This window comes from Poecilia reticulata, linkage group LG11 (genome assembly GCF_000633615.1).
Source record: "Poecilia reticulata strain Guanapo linkage group LG11, Guppy_female_1.0+MT, whole genome shotgun sequence".
Taxonomy (NCBI): domain Eukaryota; kingdom Metazoa; phylum Chordata; class Actinopteri; order Cyprinodontiformes; family Poeciliidae; genus Poecilia; species Poecilia reticulata.
The window spans coordinates 13,046,982-13,074,869 of NC_024341.1; the positions used below are offsets into that span (position 1 = coordinate 13,046,982).

The 27,888-nt window shown below is 40.4% G+C and overlaps 1 protein-coding gene and 1 long non-coding RNA gene across 3 annotated transcripts; both read right to left on the reverse strand.

The window, feature by feature from the left end:
• Window positions 1-517: 517 nt before the first annotated feature.
• LOC103472323 (uncharacterized) lies at window positions 518-2,272 on the reverse strand. Its single transcript, XR_534835.2, has 4 exons — window positions 2,110-2,272; window positions 1,073-1,264; window positions 965-1,000; window positions 518-823 (listed from the first exon to the last, which is right to left on the reverse strand). It is a non-coding gene; the product is annotated as an uncharacterized LOC103472323 (long non-coding RNA).
• Window positions 2,273-7,148: 4,876 nt separating this feature from the next.
• Window positions 7,149-27,484, reverse strand: pdcd6ip (programmed cell death 6 interacting protein). Of its 2 annotated transcripts, none has more exons than XM_008421861.2 (18): window positions 27,161-27,484; window positions 24,331-24,385; window positions 24,169-24,238; window positions 23,347-23,474; window positions 21,261-21,414; window positions 20,095-20,195; window positions 17,190-17,306; window positions 16,847-17,069; window positions 15,269-15,392; window positions 13,886-14,063; window positions 12,445-12,556; window positions 12,161-12,330; window positions 11,552-11,800; window positions 10,558-10,692; window positions 10,334-10,428; window positions 9,358-9,481; window positions 9,068-9,267; window positions 7,149-8,193 (listed from the first exon to the last, which is right to left on the reverse strand). In XM_008421861.2, the coding sequence occupies exons 1-18, from the start codon at window positions 27,364-27,366 to the stop codon at window positions 8,013-8,015; spliced, it is 2,622 nt and encodes an 873-aa protein (XP_008420083.1). In that variant the 5' UTR covers window positions 27,367-27,484; the 3' UTR covers window positions 7,149-8,012. The 2 variants fall into 2 exon arrangements, with proteins under 2 accessions (XP_008420083.1, XP_008420082.1); XM_008421860.2 differs by having other exon boundaries at window positions 17,190-17,321.
• Between the last annotated feature and the right edge of the window lie 404 nt (window positions 27,485-27,888).

Consider the following 27,888-nt stretch of genomic DNA (forward strand, 5'->3'; position numbering starts at 1 on the left):
TCACCAGCGACAATCTTAGATCGGCCAACGATCTAAGATTGTCATAAGGAGAAAATAGGGGCAAAAAATCGTGTAGTATTAACTATTGCATTAGGTAGTCGAATGTGCCCGTCTTCTCTATTTAAATCTAGTGATTACTGAAGGGCAATATAGTATACAGACTCTTTTGGTTGAATGCAATATTTATTTCCACTTTCGCTTTATGTTGCTTAGTTTTTATTCAAGTACGTTTTTTGTTAATGGAGACTGAGAATCATTTTGTTTTATTTATTTAGCTTATCAGTTCCAGTGTTATATGTTCTTTTGAAAATAAAGTGCATCTATCTATGGCAGGAAATTGCATGCATTATTAGTCATTTCCATTAAATCAGTGTCAAAAAGTCTTGAAACAATATTATCGTTTATCGCAATAATTTTTTAGACAATTAATTGCACAGCAAAATTTGTTATCATGACAGGCCTATGGAGGAGCTGCAAAAATCGACCACAACCAAAATAATCTGCTGACAGGGCAAACGAACCACAACACATGCATCTCTACGGAAGAGTGGCAGGGAGAAAACGACACAGGGAGCATGCAAAACAAGATACTCTGGGCAGGTAAGAACAAATTTTAACTTTTCGGCTGACAAGAAAAACTGCACTTGTGGAAGAAAATTAACGCAAGTACAGAAAATATACAAAATATAATCCTCCTTGGTGAAACATGGTGCTAGCGGAATCATGCTGTGGGGATCCTTCTCTTCAGAAGGGGTGTGGAACATGGCCCGACTTAAAAACTGATGGTCAGATATGCTCACCATCCTGGTCTGAGTCTGTATGTCTGTAAAGCCAGTAGAGACACAGGAGTGTTGTAAAAAGATATAGACTTTGGGAGACTGAATTCAATCCCATGGCACGCTTTTTAAATCAGTTGTGAAGAAAAAAAGAAATAAGAAGTCATGATGCTGTGAATACTTTTTACCTTCCGCCTCACAGCTACACACTGCTTTGTGTTAGTCTAAAACACACACACAAAAAACAACATAAAATACTCTTAAGTGTGTGGTTGTAGCACTATGGTTTTGATTACCTTAGCAAGCCGGTGAAGACGTGTGATGTCTGTCTGCCGAGCAGACGCAGATGGGCGTGTCATTGATCAGGTCCGCTCAAAGGAAGGAAGTGACTGAAGCATGAGACCCGAGCAGAAGAGCTCAGATCATTACAGGGAGTGAGCCCACTGCGGCTGGGGTCACGCAGGTGTTGAGCTCCGCCGGCTCATTTCCTGCCACAAAGCAAGACAGCCAATCAATAAGGTGGCAGAGCAACTTCTGGAGAAAGCCACACAGAAACACAGAAACAATGAAAGGTCGGGGCGTATATATATATATTTTTTTCTCTCTCAAAGTTGCCTGCTTTCTCCTGATGGCAGACACTCTGAGACAGCTGCATGCACATGCACATGCCCGCACACACACACACACACACACACACACACACACACGCACACACACACACACACACAGACTGTATAGTGACAGGTGCGGCATTGTTATGGCATGTCCAACTCTGGCAGCTTGTTTTCCTCTCAGACCTCTCACCCTGTGTGATGACTCAGAGATGGGGAGATGAAAGGACAGGCAGGGACACGGAAGAGGAGACATGGGGGGGAAGGAGGAGGACTCTGACAGGAGGGACTGCAGGGATAACTCAAGTGTAAAAAGGTTAAGTAAATGATACCAGCAATTCTATGTTAAGAGACCACTATGACCTCTGCTTGCCTGTCTGCATATGCAAATAGCTGTATATATGTCTGACCCTTTGTCCCATTAAAGCAGGTGGCACCAGTGATGTCCACTGTCCTCTCAGCAATATACACACACGCACGCACGCACACACACACACACACACACACACACACACACACACACACACACACACACGTGGTGCAGCTAAGTACTTTCTGAGGTGCATGCAGACACATTATAGGGGGGTTTCAAAGCACAAACAGCTGTTAAATATAGAAAATCCCCTCTAGAAATAATTTTACCGCTATCATTTTTGGCGCCCCCTCTAGCAGCACCCCACTGTGTCATACATAGACATGGATGATAAGGCTGAAAAACTCACCACTATCCTTATCGATGATAATTATTGATTAGTTGTTTTTGTTTTGTTTGTTTTAAATATCTGAAAAACTCTTATCCACGGTTTTCACTCCACGCCATTGTCTATTTTTAAGCAGTTATGAGGCACTGCGGCGAAACTTGAAACTGCGCGAGTTACTCAATAGGTTGTTGCCAGGCAACCAAAGAGCGAGTGAGTTGCTAGGTAACCAAAGAACGAATGAGTTAGTTGATTCCGCCGATCCTTCTTAGCTAGCCAGAGATGTTGAGCAGCTAATGGTGCGTTCACAACAAACGCGTTTTGAACGTCAGGCTCGTCTGTTTTACATTCAAAGTCTATGTGGAGGTGCGTCGAGAGCCGTTGTGGCGCGTTTTGAGTCTAGCACGTCGCGATTTGAACCGTTTTAGAGTTTTGAGCGTTTGACGTGTCAGTCCGGCGCTCCAAATAGACATTGAGACTCAAAGCGTGCTTGTTGTGAACATAAACCAGACGCGCCTGACGCTCAAACGCTTTGTGTGAACGCACCAAAAGTGCACATGCGTCGAACTTGAAGCGTCTTAAGGGTTTTTAACTCGTGTAGCTCTATGGCGTGGACGCGCCATGAAGCTTTTCCTCTGCCTACATCCCCCAGAATGCTGTGCGGGCCTAGGTCGGAGTTCAGGTAATATTTTCTACATTAAATATTCTTCCAGTTGTATTATCTATTGATATTGTTCAAGTATTTATCGCGATATATTTTGTTTTTGAATTTTTTTTCCGTCCAGCCCTACAGCATACCCACTTTTTGCGCCACTGCGCACACAGACACACACACACACTCTCTTTTTCTCTACCGTCAGTCCCACTAAATCTATCGTGCTTGAAATTCACTCATCATATCAGGTGGCCTCGATGACACCAATGTGTGCACGCATGCAAACACACCCACGCATGCAGGAATAACAGCATGCTGGACCGGGCTCGATTATACAAGCGGAGCGGCTCAAAACCTGACAGGAAGAACAGGCACCGAAAAGGAAACACGAAAAAGAAATATAAAGGGCTTATTTGCTCGTGTTGTGTAAGCATGTTTCATCTTCCCACTCTCAGCCTACCCCTCACCCACACAGGTTAGATCCAATAGCTGGCGCCGGGCCCCTCTCTAAATCTCGCAAACACAAACATCTCTATGCGAAGGAATATTGCAGCCGAGCTCTTTTTCATAATCTCTCCTTCCCTGCACGCCCACACATGCACACAGAGGGAGGGGGCGAGGGGAGAAGATGGGGGGTAAAAATGGAGAGCTGGTAAAAAAGAAAATGAAAAGAGAGGAGGTGGTGGCTGTTTGGGGCGGGGGAGAGGTGCTCTGGAGGTAGTTGTTATAGTAACTGTGTTTCTATACCTGTCAATCAGGGTTATTTCAGGCATCTTGCTTCAGTGAGGGTGAGATGCAGAAAAAAAAAAAAAAAAAAAGCAGGAAAAACGTTCAGGACAAAATCTCTGAGGTAAAATTACCTCCGTGGCTTTAGAGCTGCAACTGTGGATGAGTCTGTAGAAGGGATGGACGATGTGGGCTTAGCATTTTATCACGATACATGTGGTAGTATTGTGGTAGCGATACAAATGATGATGAAAAGCTATTTATTACTTCTTTTTTTAAGGTAGCTGTATGGCTGTGCACAGGACAGTATTAGTAGAGCCACAAACACTACTCTTTGGTATTTCTAATATCTTACTTATAAAGGTCTGACTTATATCATGAAGCTGCAGACAGTAACTACATGCAATGATTTTTTCCAGTGTATTGATAATTATTGGTACTCTCATTGTATGTGGAGAAAATAGAAAAAAAATTAACATTAGCTGTTCATCATTGATTGAGATTTATTGAAAACCTGCTCATCCTCACATGAACACCCTGGACTGGTCACCAGTCCATCACAGCGACACACAACCTCACACACTCTCATACACGGACAATTTGGAGAAACCGGTTAACCTGAGAAACCAGTTAACCTAAGTGGAGTACCCGGGGAGAACCCACGGCTGCACAGGGAGACCGTGTAAACTCCGTGCTGAAAAGGCCCCCAGGCAAGGATTTAAATACAAGATGTTCTTGCTGCAAGGCAACATTTTAATCTCAAACATATTTATCACTTTAACCTGCTAAATATGTAACCATTAATTGATTTAATTAGCTATTGTATTCAGTGTTTTAAGGCAGCTTCCAGCTCTCCTGCAGCAGTCATCGGCCGCTTCTTTAAACCAACCAGCAAAACCGTCGTCGACATAATTGCATTTAACCATTTGTTCCCATCTAAATGCTCTTCATTAGCTCTGTCCAACTCCATAAGACGTCCCACAACTGTCCGCCGTAATTATTCTTCTACAACACCTACCATTCAGGTGTTGACTCACGACGCAACTACGTTCGGCTTGTTCCCAAATTAGCCGAGCTGCACATAGGCACTCTGCAAATGACAAACAGAGCGTCCCTAATAGAGTATCTCTATTTAATTACCGACATCATAGCCAAAGAAAAGCCTCGATTCAGCCCCCACTATAGACCAACACATGGTGAGGAGGAGAGAGAAGCGATGAGACAAAGGAGTGGGGGAGTAAGAATAGTGTGAGCACCAATATGGCTGAGTGCTGAGTTTTTGGAGCCATTAGGCAGAAGGTAATTAATACCTGTCACCGCAGTTCTCCGTTCGCTGCCTTTATTCTCTTTCAGACCAATTAAAATATGACACTCCTCCGGTGGAGAACGCCTTGTTAAAATTAAACGCCTGAGACGCGCAGACACCTTTGATAAACATATCCAGAGCCACAATTGACTTTGGCAGCAGCGGCATGCCGTATAGATAGAGAGGGAGCAGAGGAAAAAGAGAAAATGAAAAGAAGAAAGGAGGGGACAAAAAAACATGGCAGCATCTATGTGTTGTGTCACTTCCAGTAGGAGCTGTTAGATCTGATTAAAAGTGTGCATCCATGAGAGTTTGACTCACGCAGAAAGTACACACTGGAGATTGACGCAAGGCTATGAGATGGTTGCGAGCCAAGAAGAGACGCTGACCAGTGTGGATGCCTCGCTGCTGCCAGCACCTCACAGCTTGGGCAGCAAGGACAGATGAATGGTAAGCAGAAACAGATGAGCCATGCGAGCCGCCGAAGACGGACAAAGACAGGTGGTGCACAGAGGCTTTAAGAGCAGAGCGAGCCGCGGCAAGCAGCAGTGCAATGGAAAGGCGGAAACAAAGTGCGGGAGCAAGACTAGGTGAAGGTGGAGGCCTTTTTCTGGGATTCAAAAGACGGATGAGTGGGAAACAGAGAGGTGGAGTGATGGATGCAGGCAGGAGACCAGCAGCTTATTGCCAACATCTCCATGCATCCTTCCAGACATCACACTGCGCCACCATCTGCCTCCCAACAACACACACACACAGAAACACACAGGCACTGAAGCGTGCGCACGCACGCACTCTCTCTCTCTCTCTCTCACACACACACACACACACACACACACACACACACACACACACACACACACACACACACACACACACACACCCACACACACACAGAGAGAGAGAGAGACAGATAGAGAGAGAGGATATATGTGAAATCATTAGTGTCTCATGACACTGAATAAATATCCAGGGATGAGATCTGTCTTTAGAAAAATCACCTGCAGGGAAAATGTGATTGGATAAGATCGCGACCTCACTGCAACGTAATTTGCATGTCATCTAAATGGGATCTGACCTCGGTGCTGAGAGGGGGTCAAAAGGCCTCCGATTAGTTTGAGCGGGACGACTTGCGCTCCGATTGGCTGAAAGAAGCAGCAACAGCTGCAGGTGAGGCTCCGCTTTCCCCTGTGAGCTGCAGGACTGCCCTCTTCTGGCGGCTGTGCATCAGCAGAGCCGGTCAGAAGTTCACAAACTCCAATCGTATGCAGTTCTTTTTGGACTTTTTGAATGCTTCTTTTTTCAACGTAGGCTGATGTTACAAATCTAACTTAAGCGGTTTTTGTAAACAAAAGTTTAAATTTTGAAATCCACCGCTTCAAAACTACACATACAGGCTCAAGTATACAAAAAAATTCAATATTTGGATATGTGTTGCTTAAGAAGCTGCATAAGAAGCTTTTGACTTGATTCTGATATCTGATGTCTTATCAGCATTATTAGTCATTTAAATAATTTGATCTTCAGGCACATATGTTGCCTTTTAAAGGCTGTAAATCCCCCAAACAGCATCTCAGTGGACTCTCAGTGTCTCCAAGGTTCAGCCATCTAGATGTTGACTTGAGATGCTTTTTTTCTAATTCTAACAGCGACACAGCATAATGACAGTTGTTGGGATTCTCCACTCCATTGTCTTACGTTTTCCCTTTCGTTCACAACCCGCTTTCCTGTCACATAAAGGCCATTAGAGCCGATTAGACCTTTTAAAAAAGACAAATCCACAATAAATCCGACCTTGTTCAGTCAATTCCTGCTTCTAAAAAGTGAGTTGAAGACAGGCCTCATCACTGCACCATGAACTACGAATGTTTCAAGTAATTCAAATTAGCGATAAAAATTTGGGCCAATATCGATATCCGATATCAATATTGCTGTTAAGGTAAATAACCGATACATATACTTCACTAACCTTTCGACACCTTGAAAAAAAATAAACCCAAAGAAAAACAAAACAAAAACAAACTACTACACCGCTGGCTTCTCACTGCTTTGTTGCTTCAGTAAAACTTCCCACAATCCTTTGCTGCATCACAATCACATGACCAAACAAACCCCACATGTCCGATCTCCTCGCCTCCTCCTCCAGAAACAAACAGGACGGAAATAAATACTGGCTGTTCACATCGAGTCAGTTTTATTTATCGAAATGAGACCGAAATGCTAAAAAAAATGACTAATGCCGATACAGCCGCCAATATTTTGTGCATCCCTAATATAAAACGAACGAGATTCCCACCAACAATGAGCATAGTTAAATTCAGACCAGCCTTGTTCCTCATCCAAAACACAAAGCATGTAAAGATACACAAACCTCCGAATGGTTGTTGTCTTTTTTTTTAATCACGTTAGAGCTGAAGAATAAAAATAAAAACATAGCATGAGAGGACAGCACACATGTTTTTAGTTAACCACATACAGAGTTTTATTTATACATATATTTATATAATAATCATCATCTCTCCCACTTGTACAGCCTCTGATTGTAACACAGAAATAAACCCACATTCCCTGGGCGAAGGAAAGAAAACAGAAAGGTCATCCGTCATCACCTACAGTAGAAAAACCTACAGGGCCATCTGCTTTTATACATGAGTGAGGCATCAGTATTCATTACAAAAATAGGATTATAGTTGGTCGAGAAGCAGTGAAGTTTGATTAACTGGACGAAGGAGTGACTCGAAATGACCACTCACCCAGACAATAAAGACAACCCTCCAAACCAGGAGCCTATCAGAGATTCGTCCATGAGTGTTCGTACAGCAGTCCAGCTCATTCAAGGAGTCAGTATCGGCGGGAACGGGTTAGAGTTTAAATTAATCAACTAAAACGCTGGAAAAGAGAACAGGAGGAAAGTAAACCTCAGGAGGAAAGTGGCTGGGATTAGTGGAGCGCAAGAAAGACGAACTAGTTTAGAAAAAGTGCTGTTCAAAAACTGAAAAAAAGAGGGAAAATTAAACAAAAAGGGGATTTGAAATTTCTGAAGTTAAGAATTTTATTTGGAAAAAAGTGCAAAGCAGCTCTGAGGTCCCCTGTCCTGCAGCTGCTGTTGGTGAGAAAAAAAACAAACAAACTAAAGTTTAAGATGAAGAGGGGATGATTGAAATGAAGTGTTATTGCTGAGGATATTTTTTATTTGGTGTTAACATGTGAGAAGAGGAATGAGGGGGATGAAGAGCAGAGTTATTGTTGGGGGTAGTAGGGCTGTTGCTGGGGGGGCTGCTGTGGGTAGCCAGGATAGGGCTGTCCTGCAGGGGGCGCTCCGGGGTATCCGCCCTGCCCCGGGGCGGCCTGGTAGGGCATGTAGGGCATGTTGTACTGGCCGTAAGCATAGGGGTTGTAGCCCATAGGCATCTGGTAGAATCTGCAGCGACAAAACACAAGACAAGGTGAGATGCGTTTGAGAAACGTCAACATACTGCAGTAATTCAGAACCAAAATATGTTTAAAATGAAGAAATGTCATCAATAACACCTGAAACATGTGTTTCATTACATATTTTTTCCTAAAGTTATTTTAAAAATAGCTGGAAATGAAGTTTATTACTTCTAAGAGTTGAGAATATTGTTAAAGGTGTTAAAGGTATTATGCTTCCTTGTACAGGCTAGGGTAGGTCTAAAAAAAAAAAAAAAAAAAAAATCAAACAAACATGTTCATCACATTTCTGCAAAAAAAAAAAAAAAAAGATAATGAAGTTTTAGTCTGCTGAGTTCTGCCCATTTTGATCTATAAGAATGAGCCGCTCAACGTTTACGCTCGCACATGACAATGGCTGCAAACAGATGCACATTTATACAACCGTACATTTTTGAAAAGCAGAAGTGGAGCCTCCTGCACAAACAACAAGAAAGCAGCAAGTGGTTTCTGAATGGTGAGTCAACAACAAAACACTTGTCTTTTCCAGCAGCCATTGTACAGCAGTAAAACCAGCTGACCACTTCTGCTCAGTACCACTTGGGCTGCTGGGTAGCAGGTTGCTAGGTAACAATGCAGATTTTTTTTAAAGGGCAAATTTTTCACACACCAAAAAACATAAACTTATTGCCAAAAAACAGATGGATAGTTTTTTAAGTGCATTGCCTGTTTTTAAAAGAAGTTGAGACCCAACTGGAAGTGAAATAATTATGAAAACAAATTTATTTTGCAAAACAGCCTCCCTTTAAAATAAACTCTTGACATCAGGTTCAATTTTCCAACTAATTTTGATCATTCTTATGTTGGAAATAGAAAAAACTCACCCTTGGTAGCCTTGGTAGGTGGGATAAGGTGGTCCTTGTGCCTGTGAGGGAGGGGCCATAGGTGGAGGGTTACTGGTAGGAGGCCCAGTGGGTGTAAGGGTGGCGGTGGCTGCCTGGGGGGTGAAGCTGGGTGGAGGTGGCCTGGAGGGAGGCTGAGGTTTTTGCTGGGGCTGCTGCTGGACTTGCTGAGGTTGCTGGGCCTAAAGTAAGAAACAAACAGAGGAATTAGAACGTCAAGGCGAGGATACATCAAAGATGGACTTTGCCGTTATTAGCTTGTGATTCCTTACAAAGACGGTTCTGGGAGCAGGGGTCGGACCCGGGGCGGGAGCTGGGACTGCCGGGGTGGACTGGTAGGCGGGAACGTTGAAGTTTGGAGCACTAGGTTCTCGGGCGATGCTCTGCTGCAACTCCCTGAAACGGGAAGTAAAGCGTTATGACGAGCCCTTTGCTGGGACGTCTTCAACAAGGTTTTTACAGAGTTGGGCCGTCATAAACAAAACATGCAAAAACTCCATAATATTTGGACAACTATGAAAATAGAAAGTTTAGTAATGACAGATATTTCCACATCAGGAAGAAAGGATGGATGGATATAACTTGTAGAGAATGTCTAGAAATGTAAACTTTTTCCAAAGTCACTTATCAAGACCTAGAAAACAGTTCCAGGATTAGGCCTGTTGAAATAAGTAATAAATCAATTAATCAATTAACCACATGATAAAGCAAAACAAGCTCAATCATTTCCATTCACAGGATTTATCGTGTTTCTTTTTTCTTCTCTTTTTACCAAAAGTCTTCAGTCTGGTGAATTTAGTCTCTTTATTTGAAGGACAACTTTTTTTTTTTTTTTAATACAGATTTTCTATAATATTTTTCAGCTGTGTTATTTATTTTAGATATATGGCATGTCTTACAACTCCAGTGTTATATGTTCATTAGAATTCAAAGAGTATTGATTTTTGGGAAAGTGTTCTTGCATTATTATGCCATTACTATTATACTTGAAAATGGTTTGAAAACAACAATATTATCGTTTATTGCAATAACCTCTGGGACAATTTAATTTATGAAATATTTGTTACAATAACAGGTAACAAATATTGTCATTGGGTGCATTTTAAAGAAGACAAAGTCTCTCACTTTGTTTTTACTTAAAAGTTAAAAAAGTACAAATCTGACAGCCAGAACACAAGAAGCTTCGTGCTCCTGTTCACGCTCTGCTTTCTCTGCCAGCAGTCATGAAACGCTCCAGTGAGTACGTACTTGAGCAGCTCATCACGCTCCGTCTTGCGAGCGAAAACGATGTCGCTGCATTTGTTCTGGAACTTGAGCAGGATTTCTGTCAAGTCGTTGTAGAACTGAGGAGAGACGAAGAGGGAGACAAAGATAAGCGACCCGGTTTGAAGAGAACGAGAAACAACGGGCAAAGTTTCTGACACGACGAACGTCGTTGCGGTTGGCGTGTGCGGACGCCGCGGAGCGGGCACCTTGGTGCCTTCGCGCAGGTTGTTGCAGATCTCGACGTAGCTGTCGTGAGCGGAAGCCAGTTTCTTCAGGACCTCCTCCCTCTGATTGGCCTCGTTGTTGGACTGCTTCAGGCTGCTGAACTCCTGGTGGGCCGTCTGGGGAAGCAGCCAGACACAATCAGAGCCATCAATCTGGAGGTGAGCGCCTCTCACCACAGCTATTTATACAGGTCCCTGCAGATTACGCTGCAGAAACATTTTTTAAAGTTTCTGCACCTGTACTTTAAAATGCTTACACGTATTTTTTTTGTTTGTTTTACAGGTTCCAGCAGGAAGATAAGCTTTTTAAACTGTTTGATGCAACAAAGAACAATGCAGGCAGGTGGCATTGAAGCAAAAGCAATCAACTTGATTGCAACTAGCAATTATTTTAGTAATCAATTAATCTATTGTTTATTTTGACAACTGGATGAAAAAAATGACACATTCTGCAGATTTTTATACAATATTAGAAATGCATAAAAAATAAAAATAAACAAATTTCTTTTTGAAATATGAAAAACATTTTACTGTCTAAAATGCAAAACCATCTGCAATACTTTATTGTAAGCTTGATTGTTTGTGACAAAGGATACATCAAAAGCCAAAAAAAAAGCTTCCAACATCAACTGGTAAAAAATCTCAGGCTTATCTGCTCGGGTTGATATGCTGATACTTTTGTTGATTAACCAATTAATAACTAGAAAGCAAAAGAGGATTACAAGGTTTTTTTTGCTCAGTTTGAACCAGGTACCACTTGAGTTTTGGGTAGCTTTTAACTGAATCTTAAAGGAATAATGCATGTATTTTTCTTTACATTTTTGGCTTAATTACTGCTCTGGATATGTTATTCTCTCAGAAAATTGCCTCTTTTTTTTGAGTTCGTACACTCCAGTTAATTGATTACTATATCGGTTGACGATTATTTAAATAATCGATTGATCCGATTAATCGCTTCAGCCCTATTGGAGCGTACCTGAACTTGCCCCAGCAGCTCTTCCTGCTTGGAGAGGCTGGCCGACACTTTCTGGTTGTAGCTCCCGTACGACTGGTCAAGCTGGGAGAGCGACAGCTGCTCCTCGTTTATGGCTCCGTCCTGGGCGAGAGCCTTCAGGAAGGTGGTCGACATGTCGAATGTCACGGCTTTGATTTCCCCCTCCAGCGTCTCCCTCTCTTTCTTCACCTCGTCCAGCTGGGCCAGCAGGGAGCGCAGCACGTTCACAACCTGCAGACGGAAAGGAAGACGTTTTTATCAATCCAACCACCCAGCTCCATCAGGACGACTGCAGACCGCAGCACGTCAACACCTTGTCTTCTTTTCCCCCTAAGCAGGGCAACATTGTAGCTGGAGAGATGTGCACTTCTTCCCTTTGCTCTTTCTCAGTTCTGCTTGCTAAGTTGTTTAAGCTCCCCAGCGACACACAATGCCAAGTCAGCAAACGATATGAAAAATGGGTCGGAAAAGGCCATAAAGCACACAATGTCCTCGGGGTTTACACAGAAACTGCCTGACAGTCCTTAAAAACTAACCAGAATCATAAAAACGAAAGTTTGGCATCACGCAGTGTAAAGAGGACAGACAGACCTCGCTGCCCTGCAGAGTCCTGGTGGGGTTGGCCGAGGGGATGGCGGCGTTCAGCTCATTCTCGGGTTTACACAGCAGGGCGATCATGTCGCACTGGGCGTTGTAGCGGTCCCTGACCACCTGGTCGGCCTGCACTGCCTTGTCCAGGACGTTGCGGAAGTTGGTGCCCTCTGGGAGAGTTTAGGAAAGGAAAGGAGACAAGAGAAGAGAAGAGAAGCACAAGTGAATAAGAGGTCACAAAGAAAAGAAGAAGAGTTTGGAGAGCAAAAGTGATGGAGGCGGACCTGCACGAAGCGGCTTGTACAGATCTCCAGACGGGGTTCTGTTCCAGCGCTGGTTGAACTTGCTTCTCAGCTCGTTGTCTGTCGTCTCCTCATCGTCCAGCATTTTCAAAGACTGAAATATAAAAGGAGACGTTACCATCATAAAAATATTTAAAAAAATAAATGCAACATTCCTCCATGTACAGTATCTTGCTAAAACATTTCAAGGTTTCTGCAGATTTTACCGACTCAAATGTAAGACTTCTGGGGAAGTGAAGGTAATTAAAGACAGAAATGTTTGAAGTTTAATCTGTCCACAACTTTATTCCTGACTTATCTGCTGCAGTCCTTCATCTTCATGTAGCTCAAGTTCTCTAATGTTCTCCAACACACCTCTGAAGCCTCTGCCTTTCTACTGAGATGACGTCACACACTGGTGGACTATTAGCTACCCATATTTTCCACAAGGTAAAGCACTAGAGAACTGAATATGAGTGCAAATCAGAACTTCCCAGATTTAATCTGCAGAAAGTTTTAAAAGCCATCCATTCCTTTCCAACCACTTTATAATTGTGCAATATTTTGTATTGATCTATTGCATAAAATCTGAATGAAATATACTGAAGTTTGTGGTTGTAACCTGATAAAATATGATTTTTTTCCCCCCCAAGGCGGTGCAGTCCCAACTGCTGTTGACAGAAACTCGTTTCTAGCTGCATCTCTAGCAAAATGATTGAAAGTTGCTTGAGCAATTTATGATAGAACTGTTTAATTTCTGAGATTTTCAAAGATGCACAGGAATATTTTTAGCAGGAGATGGAAATTTGTAAAAGTTGTGTGTTACTTTCTTTGTGTAAATATTCAATTATTTGCAGAATGGCATTTGTCTGTTAAAAAAGCTAAGATTTTTCATACACAAATATAAAAATTTTTTTAAAAAATGATCAAATTTTAACTTAATATACACTCCTGTTAAAACTCGCTAAGGGGATTTTTTTTTTCTTTTCATTTTTGGCTTAGACTTTTCAACTTCGACTACAAACCTGGAAGCTGAACGTGTTTTATGTTTTCCTCCCATCTGTTTAATTGTTTGTGAGCAAGATGTTAAAAACACGCTGGCTGGAGATGATAAGACTGATCGTCCTTGGCCCAGAGATCAGTGGATTAAATTCTGCGATGATTCTGATCTGGGATTCACGCCATTCGGAATGATTCTGAGTTTTTGGTATTAATTTGCTTTTCTGGCAGCCTTGGCAGAGACCGCCAGCAACTGACGCCGTCCAAGCCAGCTATTAAAGAGAATTACATTCACATGCTGCTTTCAAGAAAGCAAAGCCATATGGCAAACATGCTGTCTGAAGCCTGCGGTTCTAAAAGTCTCTTTACTTTCAGAAACAGATTTGGGACTTGAATGAAAGGTGAGACGAGTGCAGTGAAACTGGCTGAGCGTTTTCCCACCGACCTCGTCCAGGATCTCTCTGTTGCGAGTCAGCAGCTCAGGCAGGTCTCTGATGAGCTTCTCGATGTTCTGCAGTCCTCCTTGCTGCACGATTGATCTGGACTTCTCAGCAATGGATTGTGGGATAGAGTCTCCAGACAGATCCTCCAGGGCAGCAGGCAGGTTCAGAGAGGCCAACACCCTGACAGAGTTAAGATGATCCGTTACCTCAGGCTTTTTAAGTTTTTAATTTTTTAAGTCGAAAGCCACAAAGATGTTATATTTTGTTGTAACATTTTTAAAACAAACTTTTGTACTCAATAGCAAACTTTTTTTTTCTTTTTTTTTTTTTACAATCTTAGTGAGATCAATAAAATAGTCACTATTTATAGAAAACAAATCAGTAAATCTTTGTAGATATGAAACATAAAAAAGATTCTGTAAGATTGCATTAGCAGCAGGGCCGGTCCAAACCTTTTGGGGCCCTAAGCAGATTTTAATTTGGGGGCCCCCCAATAGCAAAATAGTAACATACCTGCTATTATTGGTTTCAGTTGTAATTAGCTTACATCATACTAGTGGTCTTATGGCTTTTGATTCTAGGAGTAGCAAAGAAGCAAAGATGCACTACTTGTATTGTGAAATTCACAGATGTATTTAAATGTTGCACATTAATTTTGCTATGTGACAGTAACATCTGCTGACAAACACTGTTAGCAAGTTTAATATCTTTGGTTTCAAAAACCTGGAACAAGGTGTGTAAAATGTGCCATACATGCAATCTGTCATGGCAAAATAAAATCAAACAATGCTCTTCTTTCCCCTTGATGGTGTTGGGTCTCTAAGCAGCTCCTTAACTCCCATATGCCTTGGGCCGGCTCTGAGTTTAAGACAACTTCACAGTTTCAAAATTTTTGGGGGGTTGATTGTTTTCTCATTTGGACTGGGAGATTTGCTTTTTAGTAAAACCGGAATGAATGATTGCGATTCTAGTTGCTCCAAAATGAATATGAAGGCAAAAAACTTAGTAAATGGGAATATATTGTTTGCACATATTTTTTTTAGGAAGATATAACGCATATATCTGTAAACATCAAACATTTATGCATGCAGACTAGTTTTTTTTTTTTTTTTTCAATTCTTGAATTGAGTTCAGGAGGCCGTCAAAAGTTCTCCAGAGGGCCACAAATGGCCCACAGGCCGTACATTGGACAACTCCTGGTTTAGAGTTTCTAAGAAACGTCTCAGGGAAGTGAACTAATAAACAAAAGAGCTTTTATTATCCGCAGCGTAACAGTACCTGCTGGGCCATTAGGGCGTGAATTATTAATATGCTTACAAACTGTGGTGCGTGATGCTCTGCACAAGTGAATGCAGAGCATCTGACGGAAACAACTTTCATCATACCCATTACAGAGATTGGTGGCCTCCCTCATCGTTCCCACCAGTCTGTTCACAGTGTCGGCCTTCCTCTGACCGTAGATGCCCATGGACTGCTGAACAGCCATGGGAACCATCTTCTCAAATAGATCTGTTTTAGGCAAATATATAGTTAAACACATTGCACAAAAGGTTTAAAAACATATAAGTGCTTCTAGCAGATAAATCTCCAATTGTGACATTTTAACACTTACATAACAGAAGTAAAACCATAAATAAAGGGAAACATAGTGAGAAACTGAAAAGATGCCACAAGATACACACTTTACAGCAAGTAGCCAACTAGTTTCTGTGAAATCTGATTATTCCTGAACCTTTATTTAATCCACATTGGGGGGGGAGGGGCGCGTCACAAACTTGTAACCAATATGAACTGTGAGGAGTAATATGGAAAAGCAAAGACAGTAGTAAGTCTGCAGGTGAACAGAGCAGAAACTCAAAATGGTGAATTATACTGAATTAACAGCAAATCTGGTGCAGGTAACTGAGGATGGTGCACAACTACTTTGCTTATATTCAAAGCAGTAAATGGATTTAGACGGCAACACAGAGCCGAGCCAGATGGAGGGAAAATCCTAAACATGTTGTGCAGGTTTCTTTCAGTTCAATGCTGAAGGTTGTAACTCTTAACGCGTTTTGGTTCTGCAATCCCAGCTCAGTGATTTTAAAGTATCACACAGAGCCGGTGATCTCAGTGGACCGACTTTTATTATAAAGGAAGAAAATAATGTCTAAAGTTCTAAGTTTGGTCTCAAACTCATGTTCTTTATTTTTAAATACTTATAGATCCAGCAACTTTTCGTCCCTTCCTAAAAAATAATTGTCCAAGTCTTTTTCCTTTCTTTTTTTTGCCTAAAACATCTTTAAGAAAAATGTGGTGATTTTCGAAAAGGACTCAGGCCCAATATTTTAGGAAGGTGACAATATAAATTTAGACTGAAACAATTAATCTTGATTAATTATGATTAATTGATTGTTGAAATAATCATTAACTTAGTAAATCAATTAATCCTTAACTAGAGTATACAGACTCAAAAAAAGATTAGAGAGTCAGAGTAGCAATTAAGACAAAACTGTACAAAGGAGATGTACATTTTGAATTTAAAATAACAAAAACCTTAATCTTTAATTATGATCAACACAAAACTCCTTTAGGAACATAGTTTAAGGTTCACCTGGTTAAAATTCATCAAGCACCTTTTGCTATGCAGTTATTAATCATTAATGCAAAAAAAAAAACTTATGAAAAGATCAGTCCTACACACCACTGATGTTAAATCAAGCAGAAAGGGATGAACTCAGATGAATCCTTTGCTACAAATGATCAGGTGTTCTCTAAAGGACACTTGCTATTGCATTGTAGGCAATAAATTGTTGATTTTCTTACTTATTTTCATTTTTTATGCATTCCAAGTATTGTATAAAAAGATTTAAATGAAAAATCTACATAATGCACCAATGTTTTCATCCGATTAATCTACTGATCATCTGAGTAATCGATAACTAAAATAATCGTTATTCTCCAATATGTGTACACAATCATACCTGTGTATTTCTGGCTGAGTGGAGGTGTGATAGCGGTAGCTTTGACCAGCGCCGCCTTGCCGATCTGCTCCAGGTCTTTGACTTCGGGAACGCGGTCGTGGTAGATGAAGTCGTTGTCTTTCTTGGCGGCAGCGAGCGCTCGGTTGATCTTGTCAGCCAGGTCCTTCACGCTCACGTATTCGTCATAGCGAGACGCGACGGTCTTCACCAGCTCTGCTGCGTGCTACAGGGTTAGACAATTAGCTTCATAAATATAATGCTAACTTTGTTTCTCAAGTTTTCTTCATTGCTTAATTGCTTACAGCATGCTGACAAAAGCAAGCTTTGGTTAAATTTTGGTTACCTGCAAACGAGCAATTTCCTCCCCAAAACGCTTCTTCTGCTTGGCGAGGATGCTCTGATGCAGCTCGGCGTTGGCCTGCATGATGCAGTGCTTGGCTGCCAGCACCGGCAGCACTTCCTGAAAATAAAAATACTGACCAGGGAGAGGCAACCACAGAGCAACACGCAGGCACACAAACATGAATATGCACACACACACACACGTGCGTGACAGCAGGGGCAACCAAAAGGGGAGAAACCCACACCAGCAAGGTCAAATCACAATCGGCATCGTGACAGCCAAATCGCAAGTAGGCACGAGCAGCAAGGGGGCGTGCAAACATGGCAGAGCACGACACAAGCACACAGACGTACAGACGACGAGAGCCGCCACCAACACGAGGGATGCAGGAGAAAAAAAAAAAAGAAAGAACGGGAGAGAGAAACAGAAGAGGCCATGAGTGTTTAACCTTTCAGCAGAAGCTGCTACACCTCAAAGAAACACCCAACAACTCTTCATGTTTGTGTGTTATTGAGATTTTCAGCCACAACACAGACACTGCTCTCTGGGCTTGGCTTTACAGACTAGTTTCTAGTAGAGATGTGCCGATCAGGTTTTTTTCCGATTCCAATTCCGATCACCCATGAGGGCCGATCCCTGATACCGATCACATAATTATTATTTTTTGAATCATAAGCACTACCGGTTACATTATGTGGAAAACGGAACCATGAATTCACCTTAATTTAGACAAAAACTTGTTTTTAATAACTTTTTCCAAAGAAAAAAACAAAACAGGCATTGTGCAAATTGTACCATCAATAATAACTATCTTCAACAGACTGAAGATAGTAACAGACATATGGAGGCTCTGAAGAGGCTAAATAATGCAAAGAGTCAAAATAAAACCTCTCAACATTGCCAAAAAATTCAAGTATAAAACTTAAAATTCAAAGGCAAATACAGGTTCCATTACAATAAACAATCCAGAGTTACTGAATGAAAACTTCCTGATAGCATGGCGGCTAGCTGATTACTGCTAGTTCTGAGTGGCTGTTTCTGACTGAGCGGAGTAATTATGCAAAGCAGGGAGGAGAGGAGATCGATTATTTTTTAGAGATTATCTGTCTCATGTTAGGAAAGTGAAAGTTTTAATACGTATGTAAAATGTATTTTTTAAGTTATATGCTGCAGCTTTAAGCAGAGGTTTGGTGTGAGAGTCACTACCAGGTGGAGCAGAAGCGGTGCTCCATCTGTGCTCCTGTAGCACGTAGCAGCGGTTCAACAGCGAGAGCAGAACCAGCGTCTTACATCGCAGCTCGAAGACTTAAATAATTTTGCGGGTTATTTGTTTAGCTTTCTGACCGTCATGCTAATCCGGGTGAGTGTTTGTAGCTGTGCGCTGCTTTACCTGCTATCTGATCCTCAATATACCTTTTTTACTGCAGTGAGCCTCGATGTAGCCAAACTCTGTTACGTATGGCATTGTTTTGATGCCATATTAGATTCGTCGTGTTGATGCATTTTGACCTGCTTCACCCCACGTGCTTCAATTTTCCGCCGCAACACGCAAACTTCCTCATTCACTCAGTGCGTTATAGTTCCACATCGCTTAGGATTTGTTGCTGCGCGTTTGCGCAGTGTGAAGGAAAGAGGAGACCAGCTGCACAGGCAGGCTGCGAAATGAGATGCAGGTGATCGGTTTGTGTGATCGGCAGCAAGAAACCGTGATCGGCGATCACTGATCATACACTTTCTCACGGAAATCGGCCGATTATGATCGGTGGCCGATCGATCGGCACACCTCTAGTTTCTAGTCATAAAACTCAGGATAGAGAGAAGTGGATTTCATCTTCACTTAAAATATTACAAACAGAAACACCATAATCTATTTTTGGCATCAACAAAAAAAATAATTAAACTGTGCAGAAAATGTATTTAAAATTAACTGGAAGTTAAATGCTGTGTGAAGTAGAGTTTAACGAGCAACTGTCAGATGTCCCAGTGCAAGTGAATGCAGCACATTATGATGTAGAGCTTTGCAGCGCTTCCCCTCCAGGGAGAGAAGATAGCCAAGCACAGCAGCCTACTGTTTAATGACTGTAACAGACACCCCTCCTCCACATGTTGCTGTTTGTAAAAGAAAAAACAATGTGACATGTATATTCTCCGGGATAGACGTTAAAGAACGACTCAAAATAAACAAACAATAATTAAATGTTATAGACGGCATATCTACAGCTGTACTAACTAGAATATTACTTATTTTCTGGAGTCAACACTGTGAAATCAAGTTATTGTTACTAAAAGGTTTCAAAAATTTCATAAAGGCTTATGCCTAGATCTAATAAAAATAAATTCTCCAAACAATCTTCCAGTAGAAACTGGAGCTCACAAAGTTAAAGACGACCAACTTTCTGACAATAAATACGACATTAAAATATGAAATGCAATTAAAATGCATCATTTGTGCCACTGGTTAATTTAATTAGTTACTCAAGTAGAATGATACAGATTGGTATGTACACATATATATACATACATACCAATCTGTGATTAAAACTGACTAATTATAAGATATTGAACAGCTTTTTTAAATTTCAATTCACTTGACCTTCAAAATAAAAGCTTGCAGCATGAAGTTTTGCATATTATTATTATTTTTTAAGCTGCTCATGATTTGACAGTGAGAAACCAGAAAGAAAACAGCTCAGCATTGGTTTAGTTAAAACCGACCAATAACAGTGAAAACAGGATGAAAAAGGACCAATGAGAACAGAGAGTCTAGAACAGTCCCACAACCCGTCTCACATGAACAAGAACAACCTGACACACAAAACCTGTCACACAGAGTCCAGCGTCTGCACGTCTTCGTCGGACGTCTTAGCGGTTACACCGTGCGACTCCGGTCGATCTGGCAGCTTACCTTTGGAAGGTTGTCTTTGTACTGACACTGCTTGAAGGCTTCGCCGTAAAAATCTGCGGCCTGATTGGCCAGCTTTGCGATCACAGCGTCTTTCATCCGGTCTGTCGGGCAAGCAAAACGTTTTACAGTCAAAGAACAAAAAATCAGATATTAGGATTCTCAGGAGGAGCTGCACTTAAAAGCAAAAAAAAGTATATAGTAGAGCTGAAACAATCAGATTAATTAAGATAATTCTCAACTAGTTTAGTAATCGAATAATCACTAACTGGAGTAAAAAAAAAGACTAAAATATGCCATTTAAAAAAAACACTATCAGAGTTTTTTTTAAATGGGGGGGGACCTCTCTCCATAAACATGTTCTACCAGGAACTTCTCAAATATTAACTTCACCTGGTTCACATGTTAATTTTAAAAGTATTTAACTGCAGGTGAATCCTTTGCAACAAATGAACTCCCATATATTAAAGGAATACCTTTGCTTTTCAGGCAACAAAATGTTTATTTTGGCTTTACAAAATAAACATTTTGTAAAGCCTCATTTCACAAAGGAATTAATTTGTAGTTGGGGTTTTTTTGCCACGTTTTATGCATTTACAAAGAGTTGCAGAATGTGCCAATTACTTTTTAATCCAATTACTCGATAAATTGCGAGAATAATCAATAGAATACTCGATTACTTAAATAATTGCTTTTGATCAGCCGTATTGTAAAACTACTACAATTCTCTGCCTGTCCAAACTAACACATGCATTGTCTCATCACAGAGCAAGGACTCATTTACGAGTAAAACGTGAACTCGGCAGATTACGTATGTATTTTTAGAAAGAGGGCTGACTTCCTAGTGTAACGTAAAAAAAAAAACTTTTATATAAACGTCTAATGAGCAGCTCTGCAGACAGAATCGGGGCAGAAGCTGTGTACAGCCTGGATCAAAACAGCCTTAGAAATTAATCAAGACAATAAAAATGCAGAGCTGTGTAATTAGAGAATTGCAAAGTTTGCTGTACTTGGTAAAAAAATAAATAAAATAAGTGCAAGTTATTTTGTGATGCACATTTAAAAAAGTGTAACAGGAGTTCAAATGTGCTGGGGAATTTAAAAAAAAAAAAAAAAAAAGGAACAGCGGCAGTAGGAGAGCAGTGCGGTGTCAGTCTGGCCTTCAGTACCTGAAGTGGCTTTGAGGAAGAAAACCTCCTGGGCCTGGGCCAGCATGATGGTGCTCAGAGTTCCTACGGTCTCAGGACAGATGTCCATGGTCGGCTCTCTGCTCAGCGCAGACAGCACTGTGTCCTTGATGTGACTAAACGCTCCGCTGGCCAGCTGGACGAACACATCGAGATCAGGTTCAGATTTTAAAATTACAACTTTCTGCAGCTCAAACTCATTTCAGGAGGAGAACAGTAACTGGAAATTAGCTGCCAATCGCAGTCGCTACATTTTCAGCTTGATCCAACACATCTCGTGTCAAATCCAGTTCTTCTCCTCCCGTTAGTGAATGCATCTTCCATAAATGTCACTAGGTGGCATTGTCAACAACACTCCTGCTTTTACAGAGGGAGGTAGAGTCAAAGACTCAAACAACAAGAGTCTTATTTTATGTTTTTTTCAGTAACATGGAGAAACACGTCGGTGAGAATGAGAGAGAGATTTTTTAACCTGAATCAAATGGATGAATTTCTTCAGCGTTTCATCTTACGTTTAAGAGTTATTCATTTGATTGAGGTGTGTTGTGGAGAAGGTCTGCATCAAAAAGTTTCAGGATATATTAGCTTTTGGAAGCCTCTGACTAAGGTAAATTAGCAGGACTGTGCAGAACTGCATGCAGGAGGGGAAACGCAGCCATTTGAATCAGATGTGTTGGACTGGGGATAAATCTAGAAGTTGCAGGTTGTGACCTCGAGGACTGGAGTTTGACACTCCTGCTGCAGGGAATACACACCAAAACTGTTTTAATCACTCTAAGCACTAAAAGTTTAAAACATCAAGCTCATATTTTGTCTTTGTTTTAAAATAAAAATGGTGGCATTACATCTGCTCCTAAATATTTATTAACTCAAGGAAGGAATGCAAAATAATATTCTTAAAAGCTATTCTTGTATCTTTTTACCTTATGGTGTCTAAAGCAAAACTGGCATCAAGAGTAAAGCTACATTATTTTGGAGTGGAATAATAACTGGCAAATATTTTCCAAGTGTTATGAACTTGCATTTTTCTTTTGCCAATGCAATATTTAGCCAGTTGGACAGAGTCTTGTGGCAGCAGATGCTCACATCACAAATAAATGGCACTGCCCAAAATACTGAAGGTCACAGAGTGATGAAATCACAGATGAAAAAGAGAGAGAGAAAAAAAAACAAAAAAAAACAGATATCACAACTGAAATCACCATTGAAATGTTTGCAATTATCACCAACGTAAGATTTTCAAATATTATGCAATCTTTGTGAACGGCTCAAAGTTTTTCCAAAGGTTTTTTTGTAAAAATCAGCCATGAAATTGCAATCAGTGCATCTAAAGTTCCCAACTTCTGGGACAAATAGAAGAACCGCTCACTGACAAGGTGTGACTCCCTGCAGCAGTAACTTACCTGGACGACCTTCAGTGAAACTAAACAACAACAAAACAAAAAAACCGCTGTTGCCAAAATAAGTAGTAAAAAGCTATCTGGGATCTTTTGGAATATATAGTTGCTAAAATCCTCCTCAGTTAAAAAAAAAAGAAAAAAAAAAAAAAAAAGAGTTGCCTTACCAAATGGGATTTTACTGATCACCGGACATCTCTGATGACTTCTTTTAAAAACTAATATAGCTGATTGAACCCACTGTGTCCAAATTATAACAAGTAACTCGGGGTTGGTTAACTCCAGTCCTCAAGAGGTTGGGCCCTGGCTTGTTTTAGATGTTTCCCTGGTCCAACACCCCTGAATCATATGAACGGTTCTTTAGCACTCTGAGAACCTGGTGAAGTGCTGAGAAGGTAATTCAGCTGTACGGATCATCTGCATTGCAGCAGGGACAAAAATAAGGATGCTGGTTCTTGAGGGCTGGAGTTGGCCACCGCTGAAAAACTATTAAAGTTGTGCAACATCAGCAGTTCTGCTGTTGTGTTTCTTTATAACCCAGCCTCTGTCTCCTGAGGCTGGGTTATGAAAAGATTCAACACTATTTCTTTACTCTCGTATATTTAAGTATGAGCTTCCAAAAATATAAAACTACACAAACACACAAAAAAAACAAATACTACTGTACAGACCTGATAGTATTTAGCGGCAGCTTTGAGACACTCGTCGTTGTCAATGTTCTGCTCTGTGGCGATCTGACTGGCCAGAGCTGCACAGTTGAACAACACGCATGTCTTCTCGTAACCCAGACTGGCCAGAGCTGCAACACAAACACAACTGTTAAAGCAAAATCATCTCTTTTCTTAAACGCATTACATTTATTTTCCAGTACCCTTTTATTTTGATGTCAGAAATCATTAACTTCCTTATTTGACACAACAAAGATTTGTGTGGAGTGGAGCAGTGTCAAACCCCTGACCTCCAGGGAAGTATTTAGATGGTGTCTCTGCCAAAACACTTCAACCCCATAATTAGGTCATTAGCAGGACTCTATTGAGCTCGATTGCTTGCTGAGGAGGAAACTCGGTCCTTGAGCCCTTAAGGACTGGAATTTGACACCACTGTGTGGGCCAAAGTTCACTGAAAAGATTCATGAATCAGTCTTTAATAATTCACCAACAGGAACAAAAGGTTCAAATGATGACAGAGTTAGGATATCAGAGAGGAACAATGTTTAAAACAAAAGATTTAATACATTCTTTGCAGCTTTCTTAAGAACACAAACTATTCAGATAAGGTACAAGACATCTTTGCCTATTTCTAGGCTGACTATGACATCTGATTTCGAGGACAAAGTCAGTGCAAATTGTAAAGCCTTGTTTCTCACAGCACGAAAAAGGCAAAAAGGGTAACCAAATACAGAAAACCAAATGTGCCACAATGGCTGAAAACTGAATGCTAATGATTGCCTGTTATTTTCTCGACACAATTATGTTTATTGCAGCATTACTCACAGAGCTTGACGGAGCCACCGAACAGGGATCCTTTATCAAAGGCATCCTTCCATGTAAAGGTTAGGCAGAGCTGCAGAAACAAAAGCAGGCTTTGTTTTTCAAGTTTCTCTCCATTTAATGAAGCGTTCAAGCCAGAGTCATATGCGCTGCTCAATCAATTACCTGGTTTTCAGAGAAGGGAAACTTGGGCTCAATGGAACACAGTTGATCATAGTATCTGTGGACAAAAAGAGAAAGCAGAATCAAAACAACGCTCGGTTTTACACTGTGTTTTTACAAAAAAACAAGTCTCTATATTGTTGAAAATGAATAAGATGTAACCTGTGAAACAGCCACGGGCTGACATGTGAGCGTCAGGTTTCGTGACTGATAAATGTGACGTAACAGTGGAGTGGTTTGAGGAACTGCTGCAGTTAGGAATCTGACAATGACTCAGGGAAAAAAATGACAAAAGGAAAAACTTTTGACCTCAGTATATCTGTGAGGTGATGTCAACAGTCTATTTTTAGCTTTGAGATAAAGACAGTCAGGGATTCCCCTATCACTGGGTCACCAACTAGTCTTTTCTTAAAGAGCTGTGTGTTTCAAGCACAAACACACATGGAGGGAGCTGAGCGTTCACACAGGAAAACTGAGACGAGGCGTGCCTTGTGGCTGAACTAAAGGGAGAGAGAGAGAAGAGAGGGGAAAAAATGTCCCAGCAAACACTGGTCACCAGGGTAACACTAAGCAGTCTGTGAAAAGACCCGTCGCTGTGACTACGAACGCTGAGGACCGAACAGCGACAACAGCAGCAGGCGATTCATCGCAGACATGTTAGTCTCAAGAAAACTACTCATATAAGCATATGTTTACAAAAAAACAATTGTAATTTAGACAAAAGTAGCACTTGAATTAAAAAAAAAACTTTCAAACAATTTAGTTACTGCTCTAAGTTATTGGCTCTGATCTGTGATTTTCTTTTCTTTATTCACAAATGAGGATAGTCTTGTAATTCTTTTATTTTTATATGGATTGTTTTATTTTTATATGTCAACTACCTGAGTGCCTCTTTTAATATGGAATAGTTTAATAAGATTTTTATTAAAAAAACAGAAAAAATTGTCAGATCATAAAGTAAACGGGAAGTCTGTGTTGATCAGGAAAAACCCAATCTGTGCGTCTCTAATTCTACCTCTTGATCCAGTTTATAGAAAAACATCAGGGAAGGAAATAAATTTCAGAGCAAAGATATTGGACATAAAGGTCAATCTTTAATTTAACCTGACTGAAATGGATTTAACGTCTTTGCCACAATGTCAAATCACAGATAGTGTGACAGAAGTCATGTGACCAAAAGGTGAGTAATTGCTTTGCGCTGCTTCATGTTCGGAGCCTCCCAGTTGTTAACTATAAATAATGCTGAGAAAAATGATGGGTGCCAGAAAATAATTTTAAAAAAGAAACTTCTGGTGGTAAAACAGTGGCACGTTGGTCCAGAGTAAAATAATATGATCACAAAGTAAAAAATTGGAAGACAATTTGAAATGTAAATACGAACATATTGATACAGCCTGGGCTTTATGTTCAGAGAGTGAGTCAGAACAATCGATACAATAAAAGGGGCAAAGGTTCTTTGTATTATAGATGTCTGTTAATATTAAGAAAGAGTATTCAGACATAAGCAGAGCATCCAGTCACTTATATGAGGCGTCAGTCATTGGAAAAAAAAGATCAGCTACACTAAATAACAATCTGGCCACAAACATGGAGAGGATACAGAGAAACTTTGTTAAAGCCCAGGTGAAGCTTGTGTACACTTCCTTTATGCAAAGAGGCTGGAGCAGGGACATTTTGTTAACCATATCTGACTGATAGGACAGTGAAGGGACTTTCTTTTTAATGCTAAAATACACAATCAGACAGCAACACATCTATCAGTATTGCTTCAGATTAATTTCTAAGGCTAGGTTTTCCACTGACTTATTAAAGATAATTTTTTATTACATATTTTAATATCATTCCTAATTTTTTTACCCCACAAATATTCATAGTCTTCTTGCACATTTAATGTAACATTACTTTCACAGCATTGTGCTATTTTATTGTTAGCTTGCTCTTGTTTAAGTAAATGTAAATTTTTGTTTTCTTTCTTCCTCTTTTCCTCCTTTATTATTTCTTAGATGTGGCACTTTTATCGTAATATAAGAATCTATGGTTCTCGCTACTTCTATCTTGTGTCCAATCATCATTAGGAGAATTGTATTTCCAGAGTCCTTCAAAGCAACATTTTCTCTGTTTACTAAATATTTCTTTACATTTATATGCATTTACTTTTCCTTCAATGTCTACCATAGTATATCTCATTGTCTGTTTACTTTTTATAAAATAGTCACCTGTTTTTAATCTTATAGAAAACATTTGTTTTTTTAATAAAATTTTGATTTTTACTAATCTTAATGTTTCCATTGCAACGTTGACAGTAAAACGTTGCTACTGTAAGAGTAAACTGTTTTCCTTTTAATAATTCATTGACCGCCTGGCTGTTGATGTTGACCAGGAATGACTAAGCTTAATGATGAAGGCTGGGGTTTGTATAATGCTTACACTCACTGTATATTTATTTTGATTTATATTGTTATTTCTGAGCATTGTGTAATAGCTTCTGTGTTTTGTGTTACATGTGGGAGAAGCAGTTCAAGTGAAATGAGCTGTATATGACTTATTTTAACAGAGCATCTAGAGCAATGAACCCCTAAATTGACACGGATAATTAAACTTGTTAAAAGTCAACTAGTTTAATTAACTGATATATATTTACTAATCAGTCAGCGACGTCTTACTAGTGTCAATAAATCTGCAGTTGTAGCTTTTTAGCTTACTTGTTAGCAGCTAAGAGCTAACCACTGGGTGCGGCAACTAAGCCAACTCAAGAAGCCAATAGTTAAATTATGTGTCCATTCATTTTGACGTTTATTGTAGTTAATTTGTCTGTTTCTAAGTGAGTTTTTACCTCAGTAAGATTTCCAAGGAGCTCTCGTGTTTGTCGAGCGGCCTTCCCAGCGCGCTCTTGCGGAGCTTGTTCAACTCCTCCACGGCTCGAAGGTACTCTGACTGCTCGTCCCCCGCTGGATACGAGGCTGTAACAAACTTCGACAGCGGCTTCACCAGATCAACCTCGGAGGACTTTTTCAACGGGACTGAAATAAACGCTGCCATTTCGGCCCGTGGACGCTTTAAACGAGAAAAGAAACAGGCACTGAGATCTTGAGCAAGGAACACAAACAACGGCCACCGATCCACTTCCTGGATTCTGACAGAGAACGTCAATTACGTCATGGACAACGGTGAGACCCACTGCGCAGACTCAGTAACGTTTTACTAACGCCTGTTTCAACACACACAAGAAAGGTACAATATATAGCTTAGGACTATAAATATAATATAAATTCGGTATTTCATATGTCAGTGTAAAATATTTGCTTATTTTTTTCAGCTTCGTTTTTTATTTTTTAAAGTAAATAAAAATAACTAAAAGAGGACACTTGGTGTATAAAACAACGAATTAAGACAAATGGCCTAAATCCAATATTTAAAGAAAGAAAAAATAATAATAGAGTAAAAAAAAAGGCATCTTTTAAGAAATATTCAGTGTTATTGTTCTCATTCCTTCCACAGACTAATTTATTTATATAGCTAAGCAACTTGATGGTGACCCTAAAATTACAGCCAAAGCTACAA